Source organism: Neopelma chrysocephalum, unplaced genomic scaffold (genome assembly GCF_003984885.1).
Source record: "Neopelma chrysocephalum unplaced genomic scaffold, ASM398488v2 Primary Assembly neopelma1_43, whole genome shotgun sequence".
Lineage (NCBI taxonomy): Eukaryota > Metazoa > Chordata > Aves > Passeriformes > Pipridae > Neopelma > Neopelma chrysocephalum.
Window position 1 is genome coordinate 8133064 of NW_020897702.1, and position 14479 is coordinate 8147542.

The following is a 14479-nucleotide window of genomic DNA, read 5'->3' on the forward strand; positions in this document are numbered from 1 at the left end:
TTCTGCAGTTGCCAAGAAGGTTACATGCAAGCCAGTAAAATATGGAAAATAGTGTTCTCCGTGATTTCTCCAGGAAAGATGCTATACACAGTTGCTTTAAAGAAGCAAGACTATTCACATATACTTTTTCTTGGAAGAAAATATGTAAACTGCAATTAAAAAGATGGAAATACTGTCTTTTAAAATGCTAACGTTCTTCATTCTTTGACACAATAGCACTGTGTTGTTCCATATATTATGTTTCGCTTTTAAGGGAAAGAGCATGTGAAAGGTAAGCCACAGCTCCAGTTCTAATCAACTTCAAATCAAAAGCCTTTTCCAGAAGGCACAGAAGGAAAACTGTAATAATGAAACAGTAGTTCATTTTCAGTTTTGTTCCAGTTTGGAACATTGTGCTTCTAGAACTTCCAGCTTTGTATCAGTAGCAGTTCCACATCTGACATTTTCAGAACCAGAGCTGTGCCAAATAATGTAAATAAAGTTTCTGCCTTAGTGTGTGAAGAGTGTGATTACTGCAATTCAAAAACTAAATGTTTAGAGTTTTTAAAGAAAATGTATGAAAGCAGTGTCATATGTTGAATTGCTGGTTTAAAAGTGAAAATTATGTCAACTTGCCAGTTGGGATGGCTGTGCTTTTAGAACCATTTTTGGATATGTGTCAGGTTATGGTTGCCATGTTAGTCTTTGTGTAGTTTTTGTAATACCACTTCATGCAAGTTCACCATCATTCTTGCATCACAATTGTATACGGTTTCATATTTTAGTCGCATTGATGAATGCAAGTGACTGTAGAACGGGGGTTCTAGAGCATTTGTTTTGTAATATGTAACTTGTTTAGGAGAATTTTTCATTGCTAAGCTTGCTTTCTGTTTTGTGTTCACTCTGCATGTTTTGAGCAAAATACACTTTTTCTATTGCATAGGGGGAAAAAGTAGCAAGTAATGAAAAAGTATTTATTAGGAGAGTAAATGGAAATCCTACGGCTTCTAAAATGGCAGCTGATTCAGGAGAATAAAATCACTTGGTATACTTCCTGCATCATTACTCTAGACTTTTTCCTGCTTAGGGCACACTTCAGTATTAATATTAAAGATTAAAAAAAAAAATCTATTTAGTTTCCATCTGCTTTTAATCCCAAGCATGTGTACAAGACAGTAAATTAAGTCCAAATGTCTTGATGTTTGCTCTGAATAGTACTCTGATGCCCCAAGTTGCATTAAACATGAAAAAAAAATCAGTTCGAGTTTCATAGTTTTTAAAATGAAACTTTTTAACTACTAAGTTAGAGTAAGCCAGTCCCCTGGGGGCCTGAGAAAGCACAAATCTATGGAGAAATCATGCTCTTGTTTTGAGTTGCATTATGTTACTGGGCATGCATTTTTTATTCTTTGGGACTATTGTGTGAAACTTTGTTACAAAGATTTAATAAGAAATATAATTTGTCTTATTTTATCCAGTTATAAGTATTAATTAATTGCTAGCATCTTAAAAATAGAATTGGTAATTTAGCTACATGTACTTTACTGCAGATGATGGCATGTAGTATGAGTATCAGAAACAGGGTAATTCAAGTGTTGGTGGTTACTAACAGTATGTTGTCCTTTTAGGCCTAGTTGGATAAAAGCTGATCTTGAGCATACCAGTGTTTTGCCCAGAACCTTGAAACTATGTTTGCATTTCCGCTTTATTGCTGTGGTAGTCATGGAAGTACTCACAGGTTTGAAAGTGTACGTCTAGATATTTGAGGGAGAAGGAGATAAAGGATTGATTAATGTATGTTGCTTAATTCTTGAGGCATCGGTTGGGAAAACTGGTATTGTAGAATCTCCTTTGTATGATAGTTTTTAAAAAAAATCAAAATTTTTTAAACAGTCTTGTATATTCAAAACTGCCAATGTGGAGGAAGTCAAATGGAGTATCATTAAAGAGGTGGAAAAACTGTATTTTACTAAAGGTCTTATTTGAGTTCTTGATCTTTTACTGATTAGACATTGAGGATAGTGTGCCTCAAACCTAACCTTCTGTTACGATTATGGTGAAAATTCTGCAAACTTCTGCAAGGCTTTAAAAGGGATGTGAGGATGTAAGGTGACATACTGACTGTAGGATTAGGCCAAATCATTAATCTTGAAGCTTGTTACTGGCCTGCTCTGGTTATCCTAACCCATTCCATTTAAGACTTTGTTTTCTAATGTGTATTCCAGGTTTTCTTCTGTTGTAAAAGCATTAAATTTTCTTTATGATGTGGAAGATATGAGCTGTATGAAGTCTTATTTGAGGATTCTAACACTGAACTTGATGGAAATGGGTTAAAAAAAAGCATCAGATGTCAGATGCACAATAAAAACAGTTCTTTATATGATTTGGCAGGTTGTTACATATCTCTCCATATGTGTTTTATAAGTATATGAATATCATTTATGTATTCTTAATCTGTTGTGTCATTAAAAAGAATTTGTCTCTTCCTAAGGGGGAAAAAAAAAAGACTTTGTTCTGGATTAATTAAATTTCAAAGTTTCTCTTTTGTGTAAATAAATACACAATAATTAACAGAATACATGCGAACTTAATAGTTATCCTTTCTAAACTCACAGGTGTGTGGAAACACTAATATGGAAAAGTAAAAGTAGATAAGTGCTCTTCATAGATTTACAGATGGGGAGATAATATTGTGGAAAAACAGGAAGATGTGGTTTGACCTCATCTTTCAGTTTCCTGCATCTAAAAGTTTAGAAACTCTCATAGAATTAAAAACCGCAAGTAATGACTCTTAGAAACTTCATCTAAAATCCTTAAATGTTGTTTCAGAGTTCTGCTATAAATGAAACTAGTTCAGTGTAAACATTCAAATAAAAGACATATTTTAATGGACAAAGTAAGTCTGAAAGCCTGTGTTTCATTAAGATGTGGAGAAGAGTTACGTTATTGGGGAGTTGGCTATATTTTCTTATATTTTTAGTTTTTATCTACATAACCTAAAGGAAAAGAGGTGAAACTACATTAGTGACATGCAGGGGAAGGTCTAAATATACAAGACAAAACTGTGCTGGGAAAGGGCTGGAGTCCAAATATGTATACCTTATGTACCAATGCATCCAATAGAGGACTTCTATTTCAAGTTCAGAGAGCTCCTGTGTAAAATTAGGTGCTGCCCAGATCTGGTTCTGTTCTTACTACAGGAAAATGTCATCTTTGCCTTAATTGTGACAAAACAAGAATAGGGTTATCGGGATTCAAGTTTATGGAGAACATAATTATCTTGCCATAGTGATAAATCTGAATGGTTGAAGAGTTAGCATCTTAGGTAGCTTGTCTGATTAGTGGGTGTGTGTACAGCTGCATGACTGTCACAGCCTTCCCACTACTTGGAATATGGTAGTGCCTTTGGTTGTTTCAGCAGTTGCTTCATGTGCCTCAGTTAATGAAGCTCCTTTATGGCTAAAAGGATGCTTTTCAAAGTCTTCATCTTTTCTGCTAAGCAAATATCATTTGCACAGTGACAGCCACCACAGATGGGGGTTTGGAGTGGTATAGTCAGGAGGTGCTTAAATCAGCATTTAGCTCTTGCCAGCTACAGTTGTCTTAGTTTACACCTTTTCAGTCATTGCAGTGCTCTTCCAAATACTACTTTTCATTAATTAGAAATGTGGTATTCTCAATTAGGCATTGATCTGAGCAAGCTTGAGTAGAGACTTAAGAAATATCGTAGAAAATTTTCAAAAAATACAAACTGTTTCTATTTTTACTGTCAATGATACAAATTCCTTTAATAATTCAAGGTTTGCTACAGAAACTGAATTGTTGGATGACTCTGATTCCCTAATTTTGTAATAAAGATATGAAAACTTCATTCTCCCTCCATTTTCTGAGGATCTCCTTTAAACTGTGTGCATATCTGCTTTTATTTTAGCTTGCATAGCTTGGTGTAAACTAGAATCACTTAAACTTTATGCATAAGCATTTCCTGTCAGAGCATACCAAGTAGTTAGATGCTGATCAGATGCGAGATTTTGCAGAGCTCAGAATGAAAGTAAGTTGACCAAAATAAGTTGTTAAATAAGATGAAAATAAAGTTACAAGAAGGCAAGAACAAAGTTGAGCAGAATGTGGAAACAAACTGAGTTCTGAAGGTGGTCTGTGAGAAGCAGTGTGAAAGAATCTGATAGCGGGTAGATATTCTGTTAACCTGTCAAAGAAATGGATGCATCGGTGTGCAGAACTTCAGTTTGAAATGTGGACTGCTTTGGAGAAGCTGCTGCTTGCTTACGTGGAGTTTCTTTTTCAAGACGTTGCAAATAATGTTTGTTGTGTGTTGGAATGGATGTTTGTTCCTTATGTACATCAAAAGTCACAAACAGGTAACTGAAGTAAAAGCTTTTATGTTTTAGTCTGTGTAGCCATTGTCTCATTAATGTGTTGATACTTACAAATTTGTCATCTGAAATAATTTTGATAACTTAGTTTTAAATCAATATTTTTAATGTAAGAATTATAGCATGAGCTTCCATCTTGAAATCTGAATGAACCGTTATGAAAAATAGTACCAAGAATCAATCTCTTTGATTAGAAATATTTAGTCTTGAATATGATGCCAACTGACTGCCTTTCATGTGAGATGATAACAGAAGGAAATTACCTGTTTCTTACCATGTGGTCTTGGCTTAGTCCTGTGCAAAGGGGTTTCATCACTGAGGCCTCTGCACTCTGCTCTGAAGTGAAGAAAATGGTACCCAACTGGAGTGTCTTTTAAGAGGGGGTATATGGCAGAAGGGTTAATAGTTTTCTTAACACTCACTGAAGTGCCTGATCCGTTATTCAAACTTGAAATTATTGCTATTACAGTGCTTTTCAGTCCTCTTTGTTACATGTTAGTAGGTGCTTCCTTTGCTCTGTGTATGACACCTAAGGCTTAATGCTTTTTAAAAAATGTTTGATGTTCACTTAGGAAGCTACTTCATTTTGGGTAGGAAGAATAACTTTATCTTGCAGGTAGTAGTGACTTCCACTACAATTAAGGAATGTGAAATGGTACTAGGAAGCTGGGATAAATCCTGCTTTAGAGCAGCATCAGCAATATGTCCAGTTGTGCAAGGAAAGGACAAAAAACCAAGTTCAAGTCCCAGCTTGCCAGATGATGGAGCTTGTACAGTAGTAGCAAGTAGAGAATCTTTGCTCTTCAGTTTTATGCAGTTGAGTTTACCACTTACCCTGTTTTGAAAATTTTCACAGGTTCCTTGGTGGCATTATGCTCAACTTTTAGCCCTGGTCTGAATACTAATCTGCTAGACTAGGCAAGTGCAGGCTTGGTTTGTTGCAAGGTCTAGTTATGTCGTGTTGAAACAGATCTGTAAATGCTTTCTTCTCCCCAAGACAAATTTTTGTGAGAAATGGTTCTCTATTCAACATTGCTGTGTGGTTTTGTTTGTAAACAGGTAAGTCAGTGGGCCAGTATGTGATAGAACATTTGCAGGATGCCCTGCAGTTTGTTATGGTTACTGCTGTTCCCTTGTCTTTGTCTTGAAATAAGCTTCCATTTCCTGTATATTTCATATCTAATCTAACACTTTCTGTTTCCTACCAAATACAGCTGTATTGTGGTGGCAGCTAGAAATTGGTGTTCTGCGCTTGTTATGAAGTAATCTGAGTTAGAAGTTGTCACCCATTACAATTAGCACAGGAAACATGTTACTTAATTCCCACAATGAAGTACCAAATCTTTTAGGTACAAACAGAAACACAGGGGGTTCCTTCTGGGCATCAGGAAACACATCTTTACTGCGAGGGTGGCGGAGCACTGGCACAGGCTGCCCAGAGATGATGTGGAGTCCCCACTCTTGGAGACATGGTTCTGGGCATTGGCTCTAGGTGGCCTTACATGAGCCAAGGATTTAGAGCAGAGGATCTCTAGAGGTCCCAGCTTTAACCGTTCTGTGATTCTGTCATCTAAATAAAGTTTTTACTTTATTAAACTTTATATGCTAAACCCTATTACATGCTTAGGTATTTGAATGCTTCCTTACTAGGTTTCATTTCAATATAGATGTATGTATTGAGTAGTATTGTTAAATTTCACATTTTCAAATGAAGCACATCAAAGATGAAAGCTCTTTGAGTGAATCTTGAGGTGTTGATAATAAGGACTGTGTGACCTGCCCTTCCCCCAGCACAGTCTTACTGCTTCAGAGATTTTAGCCCCACAAAGATAATCAGTTCTGCTGTCATTGTTTTGGAAGAGGAGGTTAGGACACGGGCCTAACTTGGCACCTGCTGCAAAACTGACAGGTAAGGAACCCTACAGGAGGGAATGGGGAGCATTGTGTGAAATTGTGCCAAGCAGCATTGCTAACACTTCAGAGGCTGTGTATCAGTGTGTTTCACAATTCCTGAGGAATAGTGATCTTTTAAATTAGAGAAAATTGGATTATACACAGTCTAGGAAGTTTCCTGTGAAACTAGATTCCCCCTTAGTTTTTGGAAGATGCAAAATGTCCTCAAACTAGTGAGGTCATCACATCTCAACTATATCTAAGTATTTTTCTATAATACAAATATATGCTGTTTTTTTTGTAGTCTTAAAACTGTAAAATCTGAGAAAACTATATCGGGCTTTGCCTATACTAATTTTTGCTACTTTAAAACAAAAAGCATTTTGAAATAAAATTAAACTGATGTTAATAGAACTATGCATATTTAAATGTCTCTAAAATCTTAGTGGTTCTCTTATTTCAGATTGCATAATTGTAAACTTGTTTGCACAGTGTGTAGCACAATGGTATCCTGACTTCTGTTAAAGTAATAGACCTATACTTATGCTACTTAATTCTTTGCTAGCTGTGCTGGCTTAACTTGTTTACCAGCAGACTTTTCTAAATTTGTTTCAAATTCTGTAAGTTTCTGTGATAGGTGACCTCAGAGTTTACAGAAGTTGGCAAAACAAGCTCATGAAATTTTAACTGTAGCTTCCAATGCCAAGTGATACAGCAGTTTCAGATGCTTTTGATCTGACTTTCTTGAGTTTTCTTTGTGAAGGCGCATCTATACATCATTATTTTTAGGTGACAGATGATGAGGGTTAAGGGTTAATCCCTTGCTTCTTCAACAATTTTGTACTTTTTAGCTGTTTGTGACAATGTAAAGAATCACAAAATGCTCAGAACTTCACATCCATGTAACAGGGCATGTGAGTACTGAATGGAGAAAATTATACTGTTCCTTGGAGGTTTTTCCAAACTGGTCAGCATGAACGCAGTCATTGAAAGTAGAAATCTGAACATTTGAAGATATTTCTGCTGTATTAATAACAACATAAGTAGAGTGGATAATTATGAAAATCGGTGATTAGCCAGCTATTCTGGTGCTGAAGTTTCCTCGATATGGGAATGTCAGCAGTATAGGGGAGGGGGCTGTTTTAAAAAATACAGGATTGAGTTGCTGTTTTATATAGGATTGTCTTAGTGACTTTGACTACAGCTTGGCAGTGTGCAAGATTTTGCAAAAAATATAATGTATACATTTATATATATAGCACTTAAATTATACTGTGTGATAGAAGCCTGAGTGATGTTAAGAAGTTAAAGACTTCCTTCTGCTGATCAAACCCAAACTTCTTAGAAATCATGAGGAATCTTTTTTACAAAAAAAAAAAGGGATCCTCCTTTTGTTTTAAATGCATGGCATCTAGGAACATAATGACTTGTAAATGAACAATTTTTATTAATTTTACAAAGTGCTTACAAATGCCAGTATCTTTGAATTCAGACCTCACTTAAGCTGCTCAGGTGAAATCTTTGTCCTTTATGTTTAAATACTTTCAGACATGGTCATCATTCCCTAAATACTGAAGAAATAGTCCAGCTTCTGTATGGTGAAGTATTGCAGTGCAGGCAAAACAGAAAAACAAATGTCCCTTGATTACAATATTGTCACTGGCATGGGTTTATTGACTAGCCGCTAGAAAATGCCACTGTTCGTTCTTTTTTGAAATCTAATTCCAGAAGAGGAATATCACTACATTCACATTCCTCATTCTGTGTAACATGCTAACTTCAGGTACCCTACACCTTATAAATTGAAAGTTGTGAAATAGATGTAAAATATTTTTAATAATCTTGTCAAGGGAATTGAATGCCTTGCTGGCTCGGTTGAAGTAGTCTTTGCCCTTTTGTTTCTAGGAACTTAATACTCCTTCTGGTAACGTTAATTTTTTTCCCTTAAGTGCTTACTTGCTTCTACTACTTTTCTGCAAATATATGCTCCTCCAGGGAGAATTTGGCAAACACGAGATTGGGGAAAATTATGTAGCAGTTTGTCTCCTATAATCCCTGGCAGCCATGCAGTGATGCCGGGTGACGATTTATTCTCTGATGGTTTTATTGTCCTCAGCAGGGGCTACTCACAATTAAGATGAGCAGGTTTGACCAGACTTAAGTGAAAACTAGATGAATGGAGAGGATAAGGTTGCTTGACTATTTAAGAATGTCTGTAGCACTGTATCTTTTGTTAGTATGTCAGCAGCCAAAATTGTTATCTGTTACCTTTTGATAGGTAAACCTGAACAAAAGGAAACATGAACACAGCTCTGCGGATCATCTCGGGTTCCCTTTGGAAACCCCAAATAAGTGGCCACAAGGGATTGTGTGTTTTCCTGAGAACAGCTCAGCATTGGAGTTCTTCCTTTCTGTGTGATGAATAGTGGTTCTGCTACTCTCAAAATGATACCTTATGCCTGCTGGTGCAAAATGCCATATGGTCACTTGAGGGGAAGTCAGAATTTACCCACGCTGCTGTTGTGTGTTGCTAGGTAATTTTTAAAGTAGACCTAAAATAAAGGGGGAAATGCAGGGTCATTTAGGGGGAAAGCCCTTTGCTATAGTGGCCACCAAAAATCCTGTTAATTAAAGAAACAAAAGCCAAAAAAACTCTAACCAAACAAATCTCAAAGCCTGTTGTGTCAGTCAAGCCAGTGAAGCTGCCCAACATGAATGTGTAAGGTAAACTGTCCTTGAGTGTTGCAGTGTCGCAGCTGTCCCTGCTCAGTATGCAGCACTGGCAGCTTGGAGCTCATCCTGCACAGCTGTTCTCTATTGGAAAGACAGTAGTGCAGATACCCTGTTATGCTGAATATGTGTTATTACTTGAGATAGGAGAACTTAGGAGTGGGTTTTCAATTTTCCTTGATGATGGCACAATATATGCACAGTATCACTCAGTTCATGTGTGATGCATCTGTTTTCTTCAGAATAGGCATGTGTATCATGCTGTTGGCCTTTTAGACTATTTCACATTAATTTTGCTTGGCACCATATGCAGTTTGAGTTTTAATTAAAAGCTTTATCACATGAATCAAAATTCAGAGTTTGTTACTTTGAAAATAACTTTTGCTGTGTTCCTGCTCACTCTTAGAAATCCATTTTTCATCACTGGATGTGAAGATACGTTCAGGTCTAACAAAGTCATTGCTGTTAATCAGTAGGTTTTACATAGGTTAATAATAATCTTAATTTTTTTGTAGAGAGAGAATCCTGAAGAAACAGCACAGAGACACAGACCCAGTAAAATCCACCCATATTGTAGCACTACCAGCAGTCTTACTGGCTGGTTTCAGGGCCTGCCTTCAAAAACATACCAGATTTATGTGCCTACAACTTTTACTAATATCTACTAGTTGCCAAGAATATGGTTCACTGCTTTCTCTTCAGTAAATCTAGGTGGCCAAGAGCAGGTAATATATACTGGCTGTTACAGAAACTGGAGAGACGGTGTTAGGCCTATAGTTGCTTTAGCCTTGTTAATGGGGGGGAAAACTATTGTGTTTTTTTCATATTAAAATAGAGACTGAAAGATGTGCAGTTTGTAATTATAGCTTCCCTTTAAGATGCGTACATAGCTATCAATAGCTGCATTAATTTCACCATGTGAAGGTAATGTCCCAGGACACCAAATGCTTGTCCAGATGACAATTAGAGCCTGGACCCCGTGACTGACAATTTATCACTGTGGCCATTATTGCATTTGACTTGCCAAGTGATTTTAATCCTGGCACTTGCAAAATTATAGCTGTAGTTAGAAAGGGTTAGTGGGCTGTGCTCTGTCATTTTTGCTTTAGGAATAAGGTAACCATCTTGATGAATCTCCAGTACAGAATAGATAATGGAACTTTTGAAATTTCATAGATAGCAAGCTGTACCATGGGAGTGGGAGTTGGGGTAGATGAAAAGGAATCAAATGGGAGAATTGATAAATTGACAGCACTTTTATAGGACTCACAAGTTGTGCCAACTTTGTATTTATTCTGAGCTGCGAGTCTCAGCCTGTTTTCAGCTGTGTCTGATAAGGTAAATGTTACTTTTATTGTAAATGTTTGTGGCTGTGTGTTGTAATTTACACGTATGTCAGTTCTGAGTTGCTTTTTGGGGGCTGTTCTTGAATTGAAGCTAGCCTGAAAGGTGCTACATGTGTGTGGCTTTTCAAAGGAATTCTTTCTGTAACAAATACTTTGCACGTAAGTTTTATGATCAAACAGGACCTCAGGATGTTGGTAAATTAAGAAGTCTTTATCTGAGAACATACAAAGTTCTTCACCTCTTAGCGCTGCTGTAATTTGGATCTTTCCAGGCACCTTTCTGCAGGAATTTCATTAGGGCTCCTGGGCTCCACAACACATTCCTATGCCTGAGTAGTGGATTTTGTTAAGCCTATCAAACATTACAGTGGCTACATGTTATTTTAAGTTGGAGGTATTTATGGAGAAGAGGTGATTTTAGCTGGGGGAGGAGGGAATGAATGTGTGTGTATAGGTGAGAGCTGTTTTGAAGCCTGGCTGGGGCGTAGAGCTGTTGAATTTTAAACACTTTAAGTAATTATTTGCACATGACTCTGAGGGGAGGCACACAGAGTTCAAGATGCATACCCTTATTAACACTTTTATTTTGGCCTTTTTTTATAGAATTACAGTAATTTTAATTATGATTTATTAAATATAATAGGAATAAGATAATATTCTGACTAGCTGTTTGTTCTTCCAACTGCACTTACTGCAAATACAAGCAGATCTATTGCAGAAGTTGTAAAATTACAAAAGTCTTAAACTTTTGTATCAAATGCTTGTAGTATTAAAATGCATTTTAATGATACTTGTATGCAGTTCTGTTCTGAGATGTTATTATATAATGAGACATTTCACTCCAATTCAGTTTAGTTGTATTATTTTGATATACGGCTTTGCCCCTTATAAATGTCAGTAACTAAACCGACAGGAGGCTGTGGAACGAGGAGGCGGGTGCAATGAGAGCAGTTAGTTCTCAATGACTCTGTGTTGTGTGCAGGGATCCTGATTATTGTAGTGGCACTAATATGACAAAGATGGAATGTCACTTTGGCCAAGTGCATTGGCAGGCCTAGAAGACAACATATGGTATGTCTTCTGTCACATGAAGTTATGTGTGTTTTAGAAAACCTCCAAAAAGAAATGACTCGGGACTCTTTGGAGCAGAACTGCACTTAATCTACTCCAAGCAGAAGTATGAAAATCTAGGAGCTTGTTAATGTTCTTGGAACAGCTGTTTAACTGCTAAGGCAGTAAAAATAAAATTGGGGGACAAATCTGTGGTAATTGGGGGACAAGTGGTAAGAGTGGGTAGAGAATAAATGGATTTTTCTATAATTCTGTAATTTACTGGTGTTTGAAAAGAGAAGCTACTGTATTTTCTAGTTTGTTTGAAGTGTCATAGTTATTTACTGTCTCCTTATTTTTTAGGTTACTATTAAAATCTTAAAATGCTGATGAAGACTGCCTTGTGCAGAATCCTCGTGTATCTTAAGCACACGAAAGAGAATCATAAACCAAGTTTTAGTACAAGGTACGTATTAGGATACATGGCTTTATTCAGCAGTTACTGGAATTAGGAGCCCTCTTTTTGTTCAGATTGTGATTTGACATAGAGTAGTTCTGCTTCCACACTTCAGCTAATACTTTATTTCAGATAATGTAGTTCCTTGCATAATTCCTGCCATGTGTTAACATGTTTTTAAAGGACTTGAAGTACATGTACACAGCCTCTAGCAGTCAATTCAAACTCTGGCTAGCCATAATGTGTCTTACATCCAAAACTCATAGTGCCACATTAATACGATGCCAAGTCTGAGCTACTGGATGTTACTGATACACTACACTCAGAATCCAGTTTGCTTGTATGACCAATATAGTAGTTGCGGATTCTGAACAGTCCTTGGCATGAGCCAGTAGGCTTGATCTGGAAGGCTGTGTCCACGTGCTCTGTAAAACCTGGGGTAGAGTTCAGAGTACACACAGCTGTGTGGTGCCATCTGCCCTGGCTGTTGGCAGCATCTCAGTGGGACTGACAGATAAGAATGCTTTAAAGGGAGTTTTATGCAGCTTGGTTCAGTAGTTCTGATAGTTCTGAAATTCTAAAATACCAGTTTTAAACACTGATGGGATTTGACCAAGATGTGCAAGTTCTACTGGTAAAGCAAGACAAATTTGGGTTAGTTCTCCTCTCTGTTTGTTTGGCCTAGTAAAAGGACTCAGATCTATTTTTTAATTATGTGTAATAAGTCCATGGCAGGGTGGTAAAACTATGTGATCATCTCTCCGTAAGCTGGCAACTGTCTTTGCAGTGCAGTGCAGGATGCCACTGACCACCTTTGTGACCGGGTCGTGCTCTGGTGGTTCTTGGAGTTGGTGTTCATCAGGACCACCAGATCCTTACCTGCAAAGCTACTTTCCAACTAGTTGGCCTTCAGCCTGTCCTGGTGCCTGGGATTATTCCTCCACAGGTGCAGGATTTTGCATTTCCCTCTGTTGAATTTCATGAGATCCTGTGGGCCCATTTCTCCACCCTGTTGAGGTATCGCTGGATGGCAGCGTGACGCTCTGGCATTAGCAGCCACTCCTCTCGGCTTTGTATCACCTGCAAATCTGCTGAGGAAGTGCTCTGTCCCATCACCCAGGTCACAAGTGAAGATGTTGAAAACAACTGGCCTCAGTACAGGGATACTCTGCTACTCACTGGCCCCCAGCAGGAAGTTGTGCCATTGACCACAACCTTCTGGGTCTGGCTGTTCAGCCAGTTTTCAGTCCACCTCACGGTCCACTTACTGAGCCTATAGTTTTTATCTGTTTGTCAATGGAGATATCAGGGCAGTGTCAAAAGCTTTCCTGAAGTCAAGGCAGACAATATCCACTGCTCTCCTGACGTCCATGGAACTGGTCACCTCATCACAGAGGTTAGCAGGTTAGGTTCCTTAAGAGTTTACACATTACCTCTTTGTAAGTCCATGCTGACAGCTGCCACCTTCTTGTCCTTCTTGGTCTGGAAATGGTTTTCTGGAATAGTTGGTCCATCCCCTTCCCAGGGCCTGTAGTTTCCTGGGTCCTCCTCCCTGCCCTTCTCAAAGACAGGAGTGACACTTGCTTTCCCCTGGTCCTCGCACACCTCTCCCAGTTGCCATGCCCAGTCAGCAATGGAGTGGCCTCACAATGCCAACAGCCAAGTCTCTTGGCATTCGTGGTTGTATCACATCAGGCCTAACACACGTGACTTATGTCCAGTCTGTGTTCCCTAACCTGGACCCCATTACCTTTCTGATACTGGGTGGGGCACTGAGGAGGTGAGAAAACTGTTGCACACCTCAGTTTGTAGTTTTGCCTTGCCCTTTACTAAGGAGTCCCCTATTCTAGTTGTAGTAAAATCAGTATAAAAATAATCACACAATTATGTGTAATATAAGCCAGGCTATGGAAATAAGCACGCTACAAGCATTTACTAACAAAATCTAAAAAAGATAAGCAGCTAAAACTCTTAATCAGAAAAGTAGTAGTAACAGGAAAAAACACTTATTTTTTTCAGTGTCTGACTCAAAAAGATTTTTTTTATTCAGGGGACATTTTGCTTTGGACGTTTTGTCTTGACCATGTAGCCATTGGGAATTCAGTCTTGCTTATTCCTATGTATCAAGTGTTCCTGTGCAAGAGAAACATTTGGGAGCCTCTGTGTTTGGCAGGTTTCCCAGGCATCTCAGAATTTTTCTGTCCTCAACTTCCAGTTTCCTTCCTGTGAAGGGAAAAGCAGATGGCCAAGGTTCCTTGGAGATACAAGTGTTTCTTTGACTGGCTAAATAACAACTCCTTGTCTCAATGGAGTGATAAAATCCTTTCTTCCTCTCTCCCCATTATTCACTTGTGTGTGTGCACCTCAGACTGCAGTGTGAACCTGGCTGACAAAGCCTAATGGCCTAATGAAATTGTGTTAAAAATTGAGGGTAGATTAGATAAAAATGTGAGTGGATTACATTGTGTTTGGGGCAGAGCATGCAAAGCAAACTGTGAAAAAGATGCACAAGACTGGAAGGGTGAGCCAAGTCAGTGACCTCAGTTGGATCTTCCTGAACTTGTAGAGACAGGAGCTGGCCTCCATGTGTCACTGCAGTCTCTTCTTCAGCTCTGAAATAAATGTGTGCA

At 38.1% G+C, this 14479-nt stretch overlaps 1 protein-coding gene across 7 annotated transcripts in view; it reads left to right on the plus strand.

The window, feature by feature from the left end:
* PSPC1 (paraspeckle component 1) overlaps positions 1-14479 on the plus strand; it is a 61875-nt gene that overhangs the window by 44703 nt on the left and 2693 nt on the right. For 2 of the 7 annotated variants that reach the window (XR_003533259.1, XR_003533262.1), the window contains one exon: positions 11756-11858. Coding sequence is in view for 3 of the 7 variants with exons in the window: in XM_027677234.1 (XP_027533035.1) it covers positions 8545-8685 (141 nt within the window). In the remaining 4 variants the exon portion in view is untranslated. The other 5 variants (XM_027677232.1, XM_027677236.1, XR_003533260.1 and 2 more) reach the window with 4 other exon arrangements.